The sequence below is a fragment of the Rhinatrema bivittatum genome, chromosome 4, assembly GCF_901001135.1.
Source record: "Rhinatrema bivittatum chromosome 4, aRhiBiv1.1, whole genome shotgun sequence".
In the NCBI taxonomy this organism is placed as follows: domain Eukaryota; kingdom Metazoa; phylum Chordata; class Amphibia; order Gymnophiona; family Rhinatrematidae; genus Rhinatrema; species Rhinatrema bivittatum.
Window position 1 is genome coordinate 235,859,871 of NC_042618.1, and position 22,943 is coordinate 235,882,813.

The 22,943-nt window shown below is 43.4% G+C and overlaps 1 protein-coding gene across 1 annotated transcript in view; it reads right to left on the minus strand.

Annotated features, from left to right (window-relative positions):
• B4GALNT3 (beta-1,4-N-acetyl-galactosaminyltransferase 3) overlaps nucleotides 1–22,943 on the minus strand; it is a 397,614-nt gene that overhangs the window by 133,432 nt on the left and 241,239 nt on the right. Inside the window, exon 4 of the mRNA XM_029599934.1 lies at nucleotides 7,140–7,235. Within this exon, the coding sequence (XP_029455794.1) occupies nucleotides 7,140–7,235 (96 nt within the window). The remainder of the gene's footprint in view (nucleotides 1–7,139; nucleotides 7,236–22,943) is intronic.

The window sequence follows — 22,943 nt, forward strand, 5'->3', positions numbered from 1 at the left end:
AACCCGTCTGAACCTGCCAACTATCAACCTATCTCAAACCTACTCTTCCTAGCAAAACTTATGGAAAAAGTAATAAACATCCAACTCTCTGATCACCTAGAGAAAAACAATATTTTATACCCCTCTCAATTTGGCTTTTGCAAATTCTTCAGTACAGAAACCCTCCTAAACTCTCTCACTGACATTCTCCTTAAAGGTATTGATAATGGGCACTCCTACATTCTTACCATGCTTGATATCTCTTCCGCCTTTGACACTATCAGCCACGAGATTCTTCTAAATCGCCTCACTGAAATTGGCATTATTGGTACTGCCCTTCGCTGGCTTGAATCCTACCTCAATAACAGACACTACAAAGTCAAAATTGGTAACAAAGAATCTGAACCTATGAACCTAACTCGAGGCGTACCCCAAGGCTCCTCCCTATCCTCTACTCTTTTCAATATATATATGCTGCCCCTATGCCAAATCTTATCCAGTTTAGGACTCACTCATTTCATTTACGTGGACGACGTCCAAATCCTTGTCCCCATCACCGAATCCATCTCCAAATCCCTTAAGATCTGGGAAACCTGCTTCGAATCTATCACCCACCTCCTCTCTAATCTTAACCTCGCCCTCAACACCTCCAAAACCGAGCTCCTTATTACATCACACAACCCTAATACCATGACCACCACTGACATCAACACCCTTCCCTCTTCAACCCCATTCGCTCAACACGTTCGAGACCTTGGCGTTATCCTAGATAACCAACTGAACCTTAAACAATTCATAAACTCTACCATGAAAGAATGTTACTTCAAACTTCATGTCCTAAAAAAACTTAAACCACTACTCCACTTTAACGACTTCCGCCATAATATTCTCCAAAATTGACTACTGTAACTCCCTCCTGCTAGGCCTCCTTGTATCCACCATCAAACCCCTCCAAATGCTATAAAATGCCGCAGCCAGAGTACTCACTAACACCCGCAGAAAGGACCATATCACCCCTATCCTTAAATACCTTCACTGGCTCCCAATCCCTTTCAGAATCCGCTACAAGAGCCATACTATCATACACATGACACTACATAACCATGACGTACACTGGCTCATCGACTCTCTACACTTCCATACCTCCATTAGACCCACCAGATCCACTTACAATGGTACATTACACACACCCTCATCTAAACCCACCCGCCTTACTGCCACAAAAGAAAGAGCTCTATCTATAGCAGGACCCTCAAACTGGAATGCTATGCCCCCTGACCTGCAGCTGGAGCCCTGCACCCATAAATTTAAAAAAAAACTAAAAACCTGGCTCTTCAGACAGGCCTTTGCATAATCCACCTCCCCCTGCTCCCTTGCCCTACCATCTCCACTACAAGTACCATGTTATATTTATTAATATTGTTTATTCTTACTGCCCCCCCCACGTTTTAATGTTATACCCCCCCATGCTCATATAATCCTTACAGTTTATTCTTCCTGTTCCATGACCAGGTTTTTATTATGTTTTAATGTTTCGCACTTATGCTCCTTGTCTAGATATATTTTGTTACACCTCCTTTTTTATTGTCCTTTTATTCTGTAAAGTTACCTAGTTTTATGTATTGCTTCCCCAACTGTTACATGTAGACCGATGTGATGTCCCTCGAATGTCAGTATAAAAAAGCTTCAAATAAATAAATAAATATTTCTTGATTTTATTATTTGATGTTTTATGAGAAATAATAAATCTGTTTTTCTGTTGTTGTACTGCAGTCAGAGTCTGGCTTGTTGTGGTTTCCAATTCAGTTTTTACCTGCACATTTCTGTTTATACTTTATTCTGTATTTGATGAGGATCTTTTTATGTTCTGCATGTGTGAATGATGTGAGATATTCTGCTAGCATTTAGTTTTTGTGTAGGAATTTATAACAGGCTTTTCCTCTTCTTTTAATAGGAGGTGTATTGGTGTTTTAAGACCTGATGTAGTATTTGCAGTGTTGCCTTTTCATAAGTAGGGTTATTATTATTGGAGAACTAGTAGTTAGTATTGTTTTGATGTGGGAGGTGTACTATATTGGTTTACTTCTTTTTTATCAAATAGATTTCAACAGTTAAAGTTGGTTTACATACAGCATCTTGGGTTTTCCTTAGCTCTGGTGTACCCCAAGGCTCTGCATTTTTCTGCCCTTTTTAATATCTATTTGACTCCCTTATATCGTCTGCTGGCTGGCTTTGGGTTGCACTATAAATTCTATGCTGATGATATTCAGATTTTTTCTGTGTAAAACATCTTGAAATCTAACTGCAGAATTTCTTATAAATTGTCTATCTTCCATTCAAAATTGGCTTAACCAAAATAAATTACCACAAGCTTAAATAAAACTGAAATCATAACACTATCTCAATTTCCAGTTGCCAATATTCCCAAAGAGATTACCCTAAAAAAATCATAAAATCAAAATATTGAGGGGCACACATAATCTTGGGGTTATCAATCCTGCACTTTCTATGAATAATCACCTAAATGCCATAACACAAACCTCATTTTCCAAGCTTAGATTATTACAGCATCTGAAAAGTGTTACTTGATTTCAATGACTTCCGTACTATCTTGCAATCTCTTCTTTTTTCCGATATTGATTACTGTAACTCTCTTCTCATAGGTCTCCCTGCATGTGCCATATGCCCCTTTCAAATTATCCAAAATGCTTCTGCAAGACTCCTAATGGGAACCCCCTTAGACGATCACATCACTCCAATTTTGCAGTCTCTGCATTGGCTTCCAATCTCTTTCCCATTCAATATAAATTAATAACCATTATTCACTCATTAACAATGTAGACTCGCCATGGTTCATAGAAACTATGAAAATTCATACTTCCTCTGGCCAAACTTTACTAGATATCCCATCTCCTAAAGCAACACACCTTGATGAAAACAGGGAATGTGCCTTCTCGATAGCAGGTCCCTTCCTCTGGAATTCACTCCAGAAGAAAATAAGAAATATGAAAAAGCCCAAATTTTTTAAGAAAGCCTTAAAGACCTATTTCTTTAAGAAGGCAGTTCCAGCGTCTCCGTGTGTTCCAGTGTTCCTGCGCCCTGTGTTCCTTCCTGTGCCCTTACTCAGGTAGTACCTTCTTGGACTGATCTCTGGTACTGACCTCGGCCTGCTGACTACTCTCTTTATCTGCTGCCTGGAACTGACCACTGCCTGCCTGACCACTTTCTTTGTCTGCTGCCTGGAACTGACCACTGCCTGCCTGACTACTCTCTTCATCTGCTGCCTGGAACTGACCCTCGCTTGCCTTGACTATGCTCGGACTGACCTTGGTATTGACCTCTGCTTTGGCTGACCACTTCTGGATGGATACTCTGGCTTTAATCCTTGCGCTTCACTTGGACACTCTCTTCTGGCCTTTCTTGACTACCAGTCTGACCTGCTTGGATTCTACCCGCGGCCTTCACCCGACTAGACCCGCAGGCTCTGCCTGCCTCGCCCGGAGAACCTTCATGAACTGTTACCTCCCTGAGGTCTCCGGAGCTTCCAGTTCGGGTCTGGTCCATCCTCTCTGCATCAGCCGTGCACCCTTGCTCATGGTAGGTACACCCCTCTGCTACCTCTCCGGGAGACCATCTGAGGCCCACCTAAGTCCAGGCAGTCTGGGTACCCAAGGGTTCAACTTGCGGAAACCCCGGATGTTATTTGCAAAGTTCCAGCTAGCCTCTATCTCATCGTGTGCTCCGCCTCCTGGTGGCAGGCGCTCTCTGGATCCAACCAGAGGGTCATATCAATCCTGCACCAGGCCAAGGGTCCACCTCCAGCGCAACAAGAACATGCCTTTTCCATAGCAGGACCAATTCTTTGGAATACAATCCCACCCGACGTTCGATTAACTGCAGACATAAAAGCATTCAAGAAAGCCCTCAAACATCATCTCTTTCTGCAAGCTTTCCCTGATTTATGTACATACTAACCTGTTTTGTTTTTCTGTTTACAATTTTGTTGATACGTTTATTTATTTAACATGTTATTTTAGACTTATTTTATGTTATTTGTATTTTAATTTTAGATTTTAGTCTTTAACTATATTATGTTTGTACTCTTGTAACCTGCCCCAAACTTGGAGGGTGCGAGAGATAAATACTTATAAATAAATAAAATAAATACATCCTCAGAAGTTATCAATGCATAAGAAGTGGATCTCTGGCATGAAGGGTCATGGGATAAGGGTAAAAGGGGCTAGACTGAGGAGTAATCTAAAGAAGTATTTCTTTACAGAAAGGGTGATGGAACAGCCTCCCAGCGGAGATGTTGGAAACAAGGACAGTATTTGAATTCAGGAAAGTATGGGACAAGCACAGTGGATCTCTAATAGAGTGGTAGGGATTATAGAGCTAAATAGTTGTGTCGATGGGCAGACTAGAAAGGCGGGAATGTTTGAGAAATTGACTGAATTGGGACATTTCCTGTTTACACCAAATAAAACAGTGATTATGGTTTTGCCTAAAGGATTTTCTACTTTCATTGGCAGGCAGGATTGTTCTCTTCCAAATGATGGTCTTACCTAAATGTTTATATTTTTTCAAAATGCTATCATGTTATCTCACAAGAAAAGATGCAAGATAGGTAGATAAACTACTGAGAGGATATCTGTGGAAGAATGGAAAACCAAGACTGCACTGACTAAATTGATGGGCAAATCATATAAAGGAGGCTTAGGGTTGGCAGATCTAAAGTTGTATAACATTGCATGTGGCTGATTGGCTTCTTGAAATTAGTTTTATACCCCCACCCAATTATAGAGAAGAACGTTCCATATCCCTTGAGCCAAGGATTTGTCCTGCACTCCTCTTAGGCAACTTTGTCGGATAATATTAGACATAGTATTTTAGTCACCTCACTTATTCAGACTTGGAGATATGTGTTGCAACTCTTAAGTTGCAATTCTCTATTTCCCAGTTTTTGCCTTTTATAGGTAACACACAATTCTTGCCGGGTTCTCAAAATTGGGTGTTTGCCAATTGGGCAGAAAGGGATCTGTGGGTGATAGATAGATGAGGAAGGGCATATAAAATCATTTCAACAGCTGCTCACAGAATTTGGCCTGGACCAAAAACAATACTTCTCATACTTAAGCATGTCACTACATAGATTCACTAGGAGTAACGGATTGGAGTCATGAAAGCAGAGAGTTTCTGTCTGAATTAATTGATGTGGAAGACCCAGTCCATCCCACGATTTCCTTTCTATACCGTAAACTGGTGGGAAGCAAGATTCAAGCATATTATGGGAAATTGGTACAGGGATGGGCATGGGAATTTGAATTTAATCTTACAGAAGAACAATGGGGTAGATTTTCAAAGGGTTGCTTGCGTAAGATACGCGTGCAACCCCCGAAAACCTCCCCCTGCCTCCCCCTGCGCGCGCCGAGCCTATCTTGCATAGGCTCGGCGGCGCGCGTAAGCCCTGGGACGCTCGTATCTCCCAGGGCTTCGAAAAATGGGCGGTCCCAGGGCAGGGCTGTGGGTGGGGACGTGGTCCGGGGGCATGTCCGGGGGCGTAGCTGTGGTCCAGGGGTGGTCTGGGGGCATGGCCGAGTGCCCCGACACAGCGGCCTGTGTCAGGGCCTGGCCAGCCAGTGCACAAGTTACGTCTGCCTCGGGCAGGCGTAACTTTCTCAACAAAGCTAGGGGGGGATTTAGTTAGGGCTGGCGGGTGGGTTAGGTAGGGGAAGGGAGAGGAAGGTGGGGGGGCCGGAAAAAAAGTTCCCTCCAAGGCTGCTCCGAGGCAGGCTGCTCGGCTCGGCTCGGCGCAGGTTGCACAATTGTGCACCCCCCTGCGTGCGCGGACCCTGGATTTTATAACATGCGCGCGCATGTCATAAAATCGGGCGTAGATTTGTTCGCGCCGGGTTACGCGAACAAATCTACGCCCGCGCATATGTTTTAAAATCTGCCCCAATATGCGCAATGTTTTAGGGGTTGTGCTCGATTATTTGTAATGTAGTACTTAGGGAAACACAACACAATTTTCTAATGAGATACTATATTCCACAGAAGTTAGCCTGTATGATGCATTTTACTAATTCTGAATTATGCATCAAGTGTAGATCTCACCCAAGAACACTGGGACATCAATTTTGGGAGTGTTCTTGTATTGTTACTTTTTGGGAAAAAAATCATTATATATTCACAGAGTAACAAAAATACGGCTGCCTATGTGCCATTGAATGTTACTTTTTGACAACCTGGCCAGTATTGCCACCAGCCAGAAACCTGTGAGACATTGGTTACGCAAAATTCTGTTATTAGCAAAAAAAGTTATCTTGCAGTGTTTGATGAGAGAAGACCCACCAACCTTAACCCAGTGGAGGAACCTGATGCATAGTAGGTGCATGTCTGAGAAACATATTGAGCAAACTGACTTATTAAGAAAAAGAAAGACTTTTTTACAAACTTGGGACTTATATATACAGCCTCATAAGGCTCGTAGTGAGATTTGGAATGACTTTTGAGGGTGCAATCTAAGCCATTCCCATGTGTGGTTTTCCCTAAATATTAAATGAGATGTAGAGACCTTGCTGGGGGAGGGGGAGAGGGGAAATGAAGGGGGTGCTGACAGGGATTGGGGAATATTTCTTGGAGAAATAGGGGCACTGGGAAGAATCCACCAGTTTTCCCAGTTTGTTCGGTTAACACTGTTTTGTGTCTTTCTTGTTTGAAAGCTAAATAAAAATATTTAAACATAAAATGCCATATCCTTGGGGATGGCCCTTTTACTTGACCATAACAAAACTGTGTCACGGTCGGTTGAAACTGGCAGAATTTGATTTCATCATTGTAGGTTACCCAGGTGACCATGTCCACTAAAGAAATAGCCTGGGGAAGGATTGGGAGGAACATGAAGGAACTGCAAAAAAAATAAAAATAAATAAACTACAACAGCCTTATTGATCACAGTAACAAAATTTTATGTTGCTCAAAACCTTCATGCCAGCACAACATAAGCAAAATGTTGATGTGCTGTGATGCTTTGAATCCAAAGTATATTAATGTAACCAGTTACATTTTAGTGTGCTCCTTTCCTAAGTGTGACCCTTTTCCCCAAGGACCAACTAGCTCCTAATTCAAGGGAATAGATATTTTTGAGTAGTACTTACATGAGGATAGAGTGGAAAGTGGAGGTTCTTACGGAGTTGGCTGATTGAGCTCCCACACCAGTCCTCAAAAACATGCAGGTTAGCTTGACCCATGTACTGTGGAAACAGAGAGATAGAGCTTTGTCAGCTAATACCTACATGGAACAATAACAGGCGAGCAAAATATAATATTCAACCATTCCCAGGGCTTTGCTTTAACAATTCAGTCAAATTACAACACTGTAATTCTAAACACACTCCTCAGCAAAGTTTAGCCCAAAAGGACCTTGTATGAAATCTAGGTTATATAGGGCTTTTTTTTTTTTTACTTCAGAGGTGCCCATGACTTTGCAATTTTTCTGTGATTATTATGGAACAATATTTTATTTATTTATTTATTTATTTATTTAAAATCTTTTCTATACCATCATTAAGCTAGATACCGTCACAACGGTTTACAATAAGGCACATAAATTCATATTACTAACTGTATTAAATTATATCAACTAAACAGGTGCCATTAAGTTGCGGTAACATAATTTCGTAAACAATACTAATTGGTGGGTGTGATAAGTCATGTCCATTCCTATCTGTATCAGTTTAAAAATTAATAATTGTATCTTATCCTTTGGTGATGAGAGAAAAAATAATAATATACACACATATTGATTAAGGTGATGTGTGTGGGTGTTCTACTGACTGCATCCTACACTTCCCTGGATTCTACTCTCCATTCTCTTTGTGATATGCTTGTTTAAATAGTGTTGTTTTTAAACTTTTCCTGAAGGTTTTGATGTCTCTTTGTAATCTGATTTCTAATGGCATTGTGTTTCAAAGTATAGGTCCTGCTAAGGATAGAGCCCTTTCCCTTACTTGGGTTAGTCTTGCTGTTTTGACTGAAGGAATAGTTAGTAGTGCTTTGTTTGCTGATCTCAGGTTCCTGTGAGGTACGTGTACATGAAGGGCTGTGTTCAGCCATTCTGCTTTTTCGTTATGTATTAATTTATGTATGGTACATAGTGTTTTGTACTGTATTCTTTGTTCAATGGGTAACCAGTGTAGTTTAGCTAGGGTTTTGGTGATATGGTCTCTTTTACTTTTACCAGTCAGTATTCTTGCAGCAGTGTTATGTAGTATCTGGAGTGGTCTTAGTGTGGTGTATGGTAAACCCAGTAGGAGGGCGTTGCAATAGTCAGTGCTTGTAAAAATTAAGGCTTGTAACACTAATCAGAAGTTAGTGGTTGTTAATAGTGGTTTATGTCTTCTAAGAGTCATGAGTTTGGCATATCCTTCCCTTACTTTTAAAGATATATGTTGTTTCATACTTAGTTCTGTGTCAATTATCACTCCGAGATTTCGTACTTTCTCTGCTAATTCTATTTTTTGGTTGTTTTTGAGTGTGATTGGGTTTTGAATGATCTCTATGTTTTTACGTTCTAAATGTAGGAATTCAGTTTTCTCTATATTAATAACTAATTCCATTTGGTTTAGTAGCTGTTTGATGATATCTAGATACATGTTAGCTATGTTTAGTGTTTTTTTCAATCGTGTCGTCGATGGGTAGTATTAATTGAATATCATTAATTGAATATCATCATTAATTGAATAGTGTGGCAGACAGGGCTGATCCCTGTGGAACTCCTGTTTGAAGGTTTATTTTTTTCTGACATTACGTGTTTGATCTGTACTTGGAAGTATCTCAATGAATATAAATTTAATTTATACCAAAATATTCAAAGCAGTTCTGGTACTTCCTACAAATACAATATCTATTCTTTAGTATCTATTAGATCTACATACCCACTATAAAACTGGAGGTCTTCATAATCTATGGCCCAAGGTCCACCCACATGCAATACAATATGCTGAATGTTCATGGTATATGTTAGAGGCATAGCTAGGTATGAAAAGATCAGGGGCACAGGCTCATAGGTCCTTCCTCCATTTCCCCTTCCCCCATCCCCTCTTCCTCCCCTCCCCAACATTTTCACAATTAAACTGAAGAGTCACAATTTCCTCTTCTAAAACTCAACATTCATGTTATGTGTAAATCATTTAAAACAGGGAAGAGGGGGGTTTCTCCAGGCTGGGTAAAAGCTGAACTGGAATCACTGAACATGGAGCATGATAAGAGCCTAGTTGACTTATAAACTCAAGCAAGGGGAACCCTCCCTCCAAAGGAAGAAAAGACTAAGGAAAATGGCTGCACAAAGGTGACATCAGGTCACCCAGGAGGACAGAGAACCCAGCAGCAGATTGAGAGGTGATGTCAGGTCCCCCAGGAGGACAGATTGGTAAGCAATGTTGGGTTCCCCAGAAGGGCAAGGACCCCAGTGGCCAATTGGGAAGCTATATTGGGATCCCCAGGAGGGCACAGACCCCGGCGGCAAATCAAGAGGTGGAACTGGATCCCTTAGGAGTGCACGGACTTATCAACAGAGTAGAGCAGAAGTGGAGCAGAGGAGACAGCATTAGCAGTTGACCAGCAGTATTCACAGCCCAGTTGCATTTCTTCACATTGATGAGATTTGGGGGAAAGGGGAGAGGAAAATGGTGCTTGACCAAATGGGAATGCAAGATGTCCCTCCTATTCTATATGGTGGTATTATTTGGTGACTAACATCCACAAATAGCTAAATGTGCTTGCTGTCGAGTAGAAATGTATATAGTTGTGTAGTCTGAGACTAGTATCTATGAGTAGATAAATGCCCTGTTCCATAACCTGTAGCGATGTACATAGTCATATAGAAATGTATATAATTATATAGTCTAATAAATTTGTATATATTTGCAAATACTGCTAGCACTGTTCACAGTCCTATCTGATTTCCTGGGTGTAGGCACTAGGTTCCAAGAACATAAGGACTGTCAGAATCTGCTTGAATAACGGCTCCTGCCAGGTCGGTTTCAGACTCAGGAACACCCCACAAGGTAATTGGGCATGGGGGAGTTATAATTCCCAAATTAAATTAAATTAAATTAAATATGATTTTAAAAAGATCAGGTTGTTTCACTCACATTTAATATGATGGATGGGTGGGCCTATCTGTGCCTGATATTCCAATCTGAATCAAATGATGAAGTTCTTCCCCATGTCAGGTTTGTTCTTCTGTCTCTTTCTCCCTCTCTATTTTTAAATGCTCACTCTCCATTCCATCCTCTTTCACTCACTGTCATCTAGTCAGTCTCCCTTATTTTCTATCATAACCCCTGCCCCCTTCCTTACTCTCACCCCCTCAAACTCCTCTTGCTGTTATCCCTAACCCCCCTCTTGCTCATTCTCTCACCCCCTCCATCCTCCCTCTCATGCTATCTCACCCCTCCTGCTCTCACCATCTAACCTCCCTTGCTTACTCTTTCATCCCCTGAAGGCCCCTTGCTTGCCATCTCACCTCTCCAGCTCCCTTTGCTCTCACTTTCCAGGCCCCTTTGCCCATTCTCCCCCAATTCATTATTTGCTTCCCCAGCTTCAGTTTGCACTTTCTCCCCCCCCCCTCCATTCTCCTCCCTCCCCCTCCTTCTTATCCACTTCTTACTCTCTCTCTTTGTTCCTGCTTTCCTGCATCACACCAGATCACAAGAGTCACCTTTCCACCAGCTGGAGGAACGCAGTGGCAGTGCTTTTTACGAGCTTCCTTGTAGCTTTCACATATATTACAAATACCAACAGGTTCAGCAGGGTTAAGGATTTATAGTCAGACAACAACCAACAAGGACTGAATTGCACAGGCTGGGTAAACAAATAAGCGTGGGAGTAGCTTGCATATTGTGGCGATCACTACCCCTAACCAATTAAGCTTGATACTTCACTTAGATGCAGCTCCAGCACTGCTCTCTACATCACTGGAGGGGGTGGAAGGTAACTAGAACCAAAATGTTATTAATAAGGGCCAAGAGTAACAGATAAGTACACATGAATGTCGGTATATAAAAGTTCAAAATAAATAAATAAGTGTGAGAAAAAAATAAAGTGTGAAAGCTTGCTGGGCAGACTGGATAGAAACATAGGGATTCCCTCTATAAACTATATTGCCAGTATATTAGACATCTCCCGCTGCCCAACTCTAGTGGGTGCTAAATAGTGATTTCTAGAGAAGATTAAAAAGCACCAGATCCAGTACAGAACCCTGGGGCACTATTTACCACCCTTTGGAGAGACCTGACCAGTTAGCCGTACTCTCTTTTTCCTATTTTTTAACCAGCTCACATCCACAACCGGGACATAGACACTTAGAGCTCAGGCTCACACAATCAGAGCTGCCCGACACCAGAAGAAGAGGCCTGCAGGATGACTGCCGCAGTTCCCATCCTGCTGTGGCCAAAGAAGGAGAGGGCTGTAGCGGATCCCATTCCACAATGGCTGAAGAAGGGTTTCTGGCAGTGCCTGAAGTAGATGCCTTATGTGTGCGTGTGTGTGAGTGGGAGCTTGTGTATGTATGTGTGGGGGGAGGGAAACCTGTGTGCATGTGGGCGTGCCTGTCTATGCCTGCCTGTGCGTGGGGGCCTGAGACATAGGGCTTCACAAACGATGCAAATTTTCAAAATCAAACAAAAGTAGAAAAGATAAATATTCTTTTAATGTATTAAATTAAGACAAAAGCCTGTGTGTTTGTGTGTGAGTGTGTATGTATTGTGCTTTTGGCTGTGTATGAGAGCCTGACAGTCATGGCTTTGAAGAAAGACCATATTAGTGAAAAATATCTGGCATTGCTTGGGTTGTCTGGTTCACAACTAATGAACATTTTCAAGACCAAATAAAAGTAGAAAAGATAAATATTATTTTAATGCAGTAACAAATTAAGAGAAGAGTGTGTGTGAAGAGCCTGTGTGTCTGTGTGGGTGCTTGAGAGATAGCTTTGCAGACAGAGCATACTGTCTTTGCACAGTGCATCTTCCATTTTTTAGGGTGCCATTTGGTGGCCACAGACAGACATGAAAGTGTGACGGACACAAGCTATTTATATACAGAGATCATAGAAATATGACAGTCTATCTAGTCTGCCTGCCACACAGCTGCTCAGTTTTATAATTCCTACCACTCCCACAGAGATCATCTATGCTTATCCCATGCTTTCTTGAATGGGAAGGCTGTTCCATGCATCCATTACCCTCTTTGTAAAGAAATATTTCCTTAGATTACTCCTGATTCTACCCCCTTTCATCCTCATCGCATAACTCTCTCTGTTCCCCAACTCCACCCCTCCTCTGCTAATCTGCACTATCTCTCTCTGATACCACTACCACTGCATTTTGCCTTTCCAGAGATGACCCCCCAGCATTATTTCCATTCCTCTCTCCCTGATTCAGCACTCCCTTTACTCCTATCCCCTTGGAAGCCACAGTTCACAAACTTGTGTAACCTTACTCTACTCTCAGCTGAGTTCCAAGTCCTGAAATTCCAGCTGTAGTTTCTCCCTACATACAGCCTACAAGAAGTAGATTTTTAAAGTGTTGCTCGTGCAAAAATGCCCACATACGCACATATCTGGGCCGGGCATGAGTGAGCAATGCAGATTTTAAAAGCCGCAAAGTACACGCATATATACCGGTGTGCGCATCAAAAAAAAAGGCTGTAGATCTTGAGTTTTAGGACTTATAGGACAGGCTGGGTCAGCCGAGGGGCAGGCAGGATGAAAAACCAGAAGGGTCTGGAAGACTTCAATATTAGCTGGGCAAACTGGTGGACTAATTGGAAAAACTGAGTTGTCCCTTGCGCGAGCATGTTTTAAAATCCGCCTACATATACACACTGGAAAGCCAACAAAGTCCTATAGAAGACACGCGCGCTAACTGTGCTCGAGTAACCTCTTAAAATTAGGAGCATACTTATGTGCAGTTGGTATATTTTATAACATACGCACGCAAGTGTGCGCACGATTTAAAATTCCAGCGTACCTTTTGCTCGCGCACGGATATGCACATGTATGGGCGCACACGCGTTCTGTTTTTAAATTAGCCTGACAGTGTATGTGCTCAGGCTTACTTCTGCCCTACCTGCAGGCTTACTGAAGGAGAGGGCCTGGGTTTTTCACTTTTCCCCCAGAGAGACCCGTCGATTCATACAAATTTCTTGAGCCTGCAGGGGAATTCCAGAGAGTTTCCAGGTATGTCCATGCCAATTTCAGAGTGACCAGAATTTAGAAAATTCCCAGGTTTTCCCTGGAGTGTGTCCAGGCAGATCCCTTTTAAACATGGTATTTTAGCCTGAATCTTAAGGAATGAGTGATAAGCATCTCAGGTTTGTGCATTTGACTATTCTGATTGGCCGTTGAAATTCTGCCATTGGGCTGCCGTAGCGTCAACACTGTCAGCATGGGACATAACCTGTTACGTCAGCATTTCAGGAGAAAGGACTTGAGACCTGGAACCTAGGAGTGATGCCATGGAACAGAAGTTGCAGACATTTTGGTGATTTCTGCTATTTTAGGGTCTCCTTTACAAAACATTTTCCCCATAGACACAGAATAGGAGAAAAGCCTTTGTAAATCAGACACTTGGCTAGGGTCCTGTGGATGTTGATTTCCTCAAGGGGCAATGTTCAAAAGATCAGGGAATCGCTTTTCCTCTGGAGGACTGTGTCGGAAAGTCCAGGGCAAATTAGAGACTCCGGGTCAGAATCAATTGGATTCTAAGTTTAAGCTTCATGCTTTGGTTAACAGTGAACTGCTAGGAGTAAAACCTGAAACCAAGAGCACTACGCTTTCAGATTGGACATAAAGACTCATCTGCATGGACTGAGACATACTTTCCTCCTGTCATTTTAATTCTTTTTCTGATCTCAGGTCTGAAAAAAGTGAGTACTGGTGAGCCTTACTGGTGGTGGAAAAATCCTTTTTGTTACTTTTTTTTTTTTTTTTTAACTGGGGTGATTCTGATTAACGGGCCGATACAGTAAACTGCGCTCCGGCGGAACACACTGTTAGCCCGCGTTTGGCCGCGCTATTTTTACCCCTTATACAGTAAGGGGTAATAGTGCGTCGAAAACGTGCGGCCAACCCACCCGAAACTAATAGCGCCTGCAACATGCAAATGCATGTCGATAGGCCTATTAGTCATTCCCGCGCGATACAGAATGCAAAATGTGCAGCGAAGTCACACATTTTAATTTTGGCCGGCACCAGGAAAGTGTACAGAAAAGCAGAAAAAACTGCTCTTTTGTACACCCTCCAACTTAAAATCATAGCGATATTAAGTCAGAGGCCCCAAAAATAAAAAAAAATTAAAATTAAAAAAAAAAAAAAAAAAATTAAAAATCTGTCCGTGGCCCGCGGGTTGGAAGACGGACGCTCAATTTAGCAGTCATCCGTTTTCCGAACCCATGGCTGTCAGCGGGTTCCAGAACAGACGCCGGTAAAATTGAGCGGCGGCTGTCAAACCTGCTGACAGCCGCCGCTTCTGTCAAAAAGGAGGCGTTAGGGATGCGCTAGTGTCCCTAGCGCCTCCTGTTACCACGGGCCCTCATTTGCATGCGGGCCGATACTGAATCGCTCGCCCAAGACACTGGCCTGTGCACGAGTTGGAAGAGTGGGCGCTCGCCGGCTCTCCTGCGCTTCTTTCTGTATTGGCCCATAAGTGAAGCTCCTGTTCAACCCCTAATAAATCTACATACTCTACATTCTTGAGAGTATTTGATTTTATAAGTGGTTTGGTGTATTCACCAGGCGAAGCAAGCATTTATCACTGCACTGTGGTCAGTGCGAATCATATTCTGCAAGTTTTCTTCCAGGGTATTTTTCCTGGGGAGGAGCAAGGGAAGTTGAGGCATCCTTAACACTATCCTGAAGGTTAAACAAAGGAGGCAGACATTATCAACTGCAACAGGGATCTGCCCCAGACCCAGGGCTTGTGGCACTATCTGAGGGGAAAAACGTTTGCAGAAAGCAGGAGCGCCACGTGGAGAAATGGTGTAATGCAGGTGGAGGAAGGAGGAATTCCTTGAGAATATGTTAGACTATGTGCATAGAACACTGTTTTCAGGAAACAAAAATAAACTATCTTTTTAATTTTAGCTCTGTGTGAGACATGAGGAAAGCAGCTGTCATAGAGTTGCTTCCAGCTCATGGGAAATCCCCCTCCTCTCGCTCCATTTTGAGCTCTTGCAGTTTCAGTGCACCTTCCCCTTCTTTCTACTTCAGTCCCTTGCATGAGACAACTGAGTTTTCATAAATAATTTTTTCCCAATGTCCACGGCTCAGACAGCACGACACATTTTAAATAAGAAAATATTAGTTCTTCTGCCTGGACTATAATATATCTAATAATATTCCTAACCGCAGTGTGTTTCTTTGAGCCAGGATTCCTGCCATTTAAACTAGAAGGATGCACTTTCACTGTCTGTTGTTTGACAAAGTATTGCAATTTTGTACCAAGTCAGGAAGTGCTACCCCCAATCTACTGTCATTCTCAGGTCAAGAAGGCCTATTCCACCCATACTCGCAAATCTCTCTGCCAGTATTCCTTGTCCCTCTCCCTCCCCGCCCTCAGCATGTCAGTTATTAATTCATTTAAAAAGATAGCACTGTCAAGATAGGCACTATAGCCTGGGGAGACTGTCTGGCCTTTAAGGCGCCAGAAGAAGTGTGAGCTGACAACTTTCAGAAAGGGGCAGGTGTAGCAGTCATAACAATAATAATATGAGAAGTATTTCTCCCACTGACTACTTTCTGCTAGAAATGTTCTTTACGTCTATCTCTAAAGTGCCTTTTTTGGGAGTGAGCAGTGCTGGATTCTTCCAACGTGCAATCTGCAGGGGAGTTAACCTGCTGTGACTGGTTATTTCCACAAACAACCTAAATTCCTTGCTCCTTTTTGTACAGTTCTGTTTGATAATATCACAGTGGTAATAATGGAGGCACCCTGTTATTTCAATGTTTTAAGTCAATTTTGAGCAGTGTAATTTGTTATTTCTGCTCCCTCTGCTTCCCTCCTCTTTCTCTTTCCCATTCTGAAGCTGCCTGTGTCAGAGATCATTAAGTTTGTTCTGTCTTTTGAGCAGGCAAGATGGGCTGATTATTGGGCAGATTTTAAATGCCCGGCAGGCGTAAATTCTGACCTTTATGCACGTGGCCGGGCCTTACGTGTGCTGGGCAAATTTTCCAAGAGGCCCGGCCACACGCGTAAAGGCCGGTATGTGCTCAAGTGCCAGGCCTCTTGGAAGGGGCGGGCCAGGAAGGCGTGTCCTGGGCGGGGAGGGGCGTGTCAGGGGCGGGCCAGGACAGCGCCATTCATCGCTGTCCCAGAGTCTCGCACGCCGGCAGGTTGGGCCTGAAGTACATTCAAAGACAAAAAAGGAAAAAGGTAGGACTTAGGGGTGGGGGAGGAGAGGGGAAGGGGAAGGGGAAGGGAGATTAAGGTAGAGGGTAGGGAAGTTCCCTCCCAGTCCACTCCTTAACTGGGACATGGATGCGCGCTTCTTTAAAAATCTACCCTTAATTTCTTTGGTGCTGATATTCAGCTGCTGAGCGGCTAATAAAGTTAGCCAGATACATCTATCCGGCTACCTTAACCAGGATATCCAGCGCGCGGCAATCACACTGAATATATCCGGCTATCTTAAAAGTTAGGTTCAGTGGTTAACTACGAATTGCGAGGTTAGCTGGTGAACCTAACCAGGTAACTCCGCTCCTCCCCAGAATGCCTACTGCTTACCCCAGGAACACCCACGACATATCAGCGTTAACTGACCAGATCTTAGCCAGATAAATCACCGAATATTGCGGCTAAGCCATTTAGACGGATAACTTGTCATTATCCATTTAAATGGATTTTGAATAACTATCCCTTTGTGTTTTGAGCATGCTAGAAATGGAGCTTTTCTCCAAACTTTCTTAAGTCTAGCTTGTATTTACTTCTGGATGGACAGGAAAGTAATTTTGAGAGCTCAGAAGGCATCTTTATTGTAGAAGACTGCATGGTTACATTTCTGTGGCTTGATCACCAGGAGAAATGTATTTTTTCCTTTGTGCATTTTACTTTAGATGTTTAAAAAAAATAATCTACTATATATGACAACTTGCTGTGTTTTCCTGAAAAACTAAGATACTGTTAATTATTAAATGTTTGTTTTGATTTTTGAGTAGATTCCAGCTCATAAAATCCTGCTGATTGCAACCACCTGGGCTACTGTTTATGTGTTTTACATGTGCTGTTGGCGTGTTACATGAAGCCATCCGTTACCCGAGCCAGGCAGAATTAGGAAGTGGCAGATGTTTTTATGTACTGGAGCATCAACAGGGCTATTCTGTGGGGCCACGGTGGTGAGACAGTTGTGGGCACTTGAGGAAATAGTTGCAAAACCAGTCATGAAAGACAGTGAAACAAGGAAGGAAAATCCAGGGTAAAAATAACTATGAATTTGCTTTACAAGTGAATTCCCCAAATTACACTGCACCTACAAAGCCCTGCAGTCGGCTCACATACTAGGAATTCATTCTAAAGCAACAATGCTGGCATAGGTTCGGGAAAGAGTTTGATGTCATGTCTACCTTTTCTCACCCCCTCCAAATAGCCCTGAGGGCAAGAGAAGAAGGACCTGCCATAGCACTGATTTACCAGTTCCTGAAGGTACATTTTATCCCTTATTTTTTTATTTTTTTATTTATTTTTAAGGGAGTCATAAAAAGATAAGAAAATATTTAAATTACTGTAACATATTCAGGGCAAATGCTAAATCAGGGAAATAGCTACAAGACATGATAATCAGAAACAATCTATAGTATAATAGAGCTTCTCAAACCTATCCAGGAGACCCCACACCTGGTCACGTTTTCAGGATATTCACAATGAATATGCATGAGATAAATCTGTATACATTGGAAATCCACTATATGCTAATTTACTTCATGCATATTCATTGTGTATATTCTGAAAACCTGACTGGCTATAGGCTCCCTAGGACAGGCTGGAAAAGCCCCGATCTGGCTATTACATTAAGCGAACCTGTTTCAATTCTGTCATCTGTCAGGGTCGATGGTGCAGAACTGTAGGAGCCTAAGGATAATAATTGATTCTAACTTATCATTTATCATCAGATAAAGGCCATAGTGAAATCCAGCATTTACAAACTGCTGGTTTTTGCAGCTTGCAGACTTTTGTTTAGTTGTTCAAGCTTTTGTGTTGCCGGCATTAGATTACTGTAATTCGGTTTAGGTTTACCGGCATCCACAATGAAAACACTTCAGCTTTTGTGGAACGCCACAGCTCGGCTTATTACAGACCATAAAATGAGAGTTCACATGTCACCCATTCTGTTTGACCTCCATGGCTTCTGATTCAGTGGAAGGTCAAATTTAACACTGTGATTCTGGTACATAAATTGCTTGCTGTCAGTTCTCTTCCATGGGTGAATGCCCATGAGCGTATACTATCCTACAAGGGCACGTCACTCACCATAAAGCTCTTCTGGACATGCCGACGGTTCATCACGATAGAAGAGATTGTGATTTCTTGGTGGCAGCACTTATAATTTGGAATTCTCTACCTCAGGAGCTAAGGTTGACAGAATGCATGAAGACATTTCAAAGTTTGCTAAAAACCTTTTTGTTCGGACAAGCCTTCTCCTGAAATACAGATTGGCTTCAGTTTGATTGACGTTGGCAGAGTTCTGGATTGTCACTTTGTTTTGTTTGATTTTAGCACTTTTGTAAAGATTTTATTGTATATGTTCTTCTGTAAGCCACCTAGGGCCTCGGCACAGGTGGCTTATTTATACAAATAAATAGATAAGGGGTCTGCAGGAAATGTGTCAGACAGAGAGAAGCAAAAAGACAGAACAGATGGAGGAAACAAAGGTAACGAGAAAAAGAGGAAATAAGCCAGGGAAGAGGGACATTTGTGCATGTGGAAGGGATGGAGCTAAAGAATAATAAACTGAGAGGAAAGAGAGGGAGGACTTAGAGGCTAGGAGCCCTTCAAGATCATCACCAGACAAGAATTTAATCATGGTCAGTTTGGCATCCCTGGGGAACACAGGCTTCATTCTAGCTCAGTAATGGGAAGTTAAACAGGACAGAAAAGGGGATTCAGTTATGAAATAAAGAGGACATTGTGCTGAGGTTGGACATTCTTAAAGTCAAGTGTATAAAACTCCTCGGTCCCCCGGATCCTACCCCTCTCACTCCTCACCATGCCCTCTGCCCCCTCACCTTTTCTCCCCTTTCTCTTTGACACTGGAGCCTGCCTGGGTGATATTCATGGAGCAGCAGCAGCTGGAAGGCATTGTCAGTGTTTTCTGATCTATGCCTTTATTCAAATCTGTCAACACAAATTAGCAACAAAGACCTCTTCTGTTTCCATGTGGTTAAACTGACAAAAAGCATAATCCTGATATAAATTATAGAACGAGAACAAGTATGAAATGGGAGGGATGCTAAGCAGGAACTGGAGGAAGTTTGTTGTTGAAGGAAAGCTGAATCTTTTGACCAGGAATGCCACCCGAGGACCAGTCTGATGACTCGGTAGTGGTGCTGGGCACTGCCATTAAGAAGGGCCTGAGTATGATTCTCGACTCAGTTCTCCTGCTCGCCTGTTTGGCTGGATCTGGACATGTTGTAGAGGCAGCATTCCCGGCTCCTGGGCAGAGGAAGCCCCATTTCATCATTCAAGGATACAGGGGTGTGTGCCATCTAAAGTGCACCACCAATTTCCCAGGGCTTCCGACAAGGTCTCCTTAGGACTGCCTGGGCCTAATAGTGAAATGGCACCGGTCTCAGGGCTATTGTATGGACATGCGACAAAATGGCACTGGCCGGCCCTAAGACCAGTGCCGTTTGGTCGTCACTATTGTGCCAGTCTCATGGCCAACCAGCACCATTTTTAAGGAATGTCAGAGGGGAAGGAGGCAAGTGAGCATCCCTCCTGACCTTTTTATTAACTAGGACTCCCATGGAAGGGGTAAGTGGAGGCTGGGGCGGTTCTTGGTCCCAGCACTTTTTTCACATGGGGGAGGGCCTGGGATAGTCCCATTTCACAGGAGCATAAGGTGACTGTTAAAGTTAGTGCACCACCAGCTCTGGCAGTCGCCTTACACCCTGCAAGGCTGCCACTTAATGGCTGGATTTAGGGCTCAAGATTGCAGGGTTCTGGAAAGAGCACTGGTCCAGGGCTCCAAGACAAGGACTGTTGCTACAATAATTGGACTACATAAAGTTGGATACAGGATAGGGGAAAAATCCCCAGGTAGTTGTGAATGAAGTTTTATGGTGCCAGATCCCAGGTTCCAGATTCCAAAGGGGCAGTAAAGCACCATGAGAAGAGCTGTAGCTTAAATCAACAAGACTCAAATTTCTTCTTACCCCAGTAAGGGTGACTGTTTCATTTCATGGATACAGGTGATTGTAAAATCAGTGTGCAGAACCCAAAGACTGCACGAGGGTGGAGATTAAGCTTCTTGGTGAAAGACTACAATATTTATAAAGATGGAATAGCAGACATGGCCAATGAAAACACATCCCTACCACTAAAACCTTATTTCCATGAGGTGACGAGCCCTACTGTGCTGCTACAACTAGCAGACAGCCTGAGGAGTTCACAGCTCTAATCCTGTACTGCTGCCACAGCCACTAGCCTCAGCCTGCATGAAGATTCCCACACATTGTCCATCTCTTGCTGCTGGGTTAGACCCCTGGCCCTCGCTGAGGAGCTCATATCCTCTATCTCTGTTACAATGCCCATCTTTGGAACATCGAACACTGCAGCTGCTGCTCAAACTGTAGGATAAACTTGGAGAACACTGGCAGGTTATACTGTAGGTGTATGTATGTATAGGACTCATATGTCTTTCTATATGCTCTGTGATTTTGATCTTTAGAATAGTTTCCACTATTTTTCCCAGTACTGAAGTCAGGCTCACTAGTTTATAGTTTCCTGGATCACCCCTGGAGCCCTTTTTAAATATTGGGGTGACATTGGCTACCCTCTAGACTTCAGGTACAATGGATAATCTTAATGATAGATTACAAATTTTAACTAATAGATCTGAAATTTCATTTTTGAGTTCCTTCAGAACCCTAGGATGCATACCATCAGTCCAGGTGATTTGCTGTTGCGCATCCCGGCCACGTTGGCACCGCGGCTGGGCCTGCTCACCTCACGCTTCTGTTGACCAGCTCTGGGCACCCCTCCCTTGCAGCCGCACCCAGTTCACGACGTCCTCGGGCTCTCCGTTCACCATCCTCCTCACAAGCCTCATGGCTGAGCCCCTGTTTGGGCTCTGCGTCGTCGGCGTCCTCGGCCATGCCCCTAGGCACACGAGCGGCCGACGTGCAGGCTTTTAAAGGGCCCCAGGCAGGAAAACCCACAGGGGCGCCTCCCAATGATGTCACTTAGTCTCCCTACTTAAGGCGAGGCCCTGTCCCCAAGACCTCGCCTTGGCAATCGGGTTGACACGGTTGGTGTACTAGTTTGCCTTTATGTTCCAAGTGTCTCCTGTTCCAGCGTCTCCATGTTCCTGTGTCCTTCTCAGGTAGTACCTCTCCGGTCTGACCTTTGGTACTGACCTCTGCCTGCCTGACCATTCTCTTGTCTGCCGCCTGAAACCGACCCTTGCTTGCCTTGAATACACCCGGACTGATTCTGGTATTAACCCCTGCTTTGGCTTACCTTTCCTGGACTGATTCTCTGGTTCTGACCCTTGCGCTTCACTCGGACACTCTCTTCTGGCCTCCTGTGACCATTGGGCCAACCTGCTTGGAAACCAACCGTGGCTCCCACCTGGCTAGACCTACAGGCACTGCCTGTCTCGCCCAGAGGACCTCTCTGGACTGTTGCCTCCCTGAGGTCTCCGGAGCTCCCAGTCCAGGTCTAACTCATACACTCTGCATCAGCCGCGCACCTTGCTCATGGTGGGCACACATCTCTGAGAGACCACCAGAGGCCCACCTAAGTCCAGGCGGTCCAGGTACCCAAGGGCTCAACCTGCGGAAACCCTGGACTGTTATTGGAGAAGCTCCAGCTAGCCTCTGACTCCTTGTGTGCTCCGCCTCCTGGTGGCAGGCGTTCTCTGGGTCCGACCAGAGGGCCGTACCAATCCTGCACCAGACCAAGGGTCCACCTCCAGTGCAACATTTGCTACAGGTTCACAGTGATTTGATTCAGTTCATCTGACTCATCACCCTTGAAAACCATCTCCAGAACTGATATCTCCATAACATCCTCATTAGTAAACACGGAAGCAAAGAATTCATTTAGTCTTTCTGCAATGGCCTTATCTTCCATAAGAGCACCTTTAACCCCCTCGATCAGCTAACAGTCCAACTGACTCCATCACAGTTTCTTGTTTTGATATATTTTTAAAAGTTTTTATTATGAGTTTTTGCCTCTACGGCCATTTCAAATTCTCTCTTCGCCTGTCTTATCAATGTTTTACACACTTAACGTGACAATGCTTATGCTTTTTCCTATTTTCTTCAGATGGATCCTTCTTCCAGTTTTTGAAGGATTTTTTTTTGTCTAAAATAGCCTCTTTCACCTCACCTTTTAACCATGCTGGTAATCATTTTGCCTGCCTTCCACCTTTCTTAATGCATGGAATACATCTGGACTGCACGTCTAGGATTGATTTTTAAACAATGTCCATGCCTGTTGAACACTTTTAACCTTTGCAGCTGAACCTTTAAGTTTTTTTCTAACTATTTTCCTCATTTTATCAAGCTTTCCCTTTTGAAAGTTTAGTGTGAGAGCTGCAGATTTACGTATTGTCCCCCTTCCAGTTATTAGTTTAAATATGATCATGTTATGATCACTGTTGCCAAGTGGCCCCACCACCGTTACCTCTCTCACCAAATCCTGCGTTCCACTAAGAATTAAATCTAAAATAGCTCCCTCTCT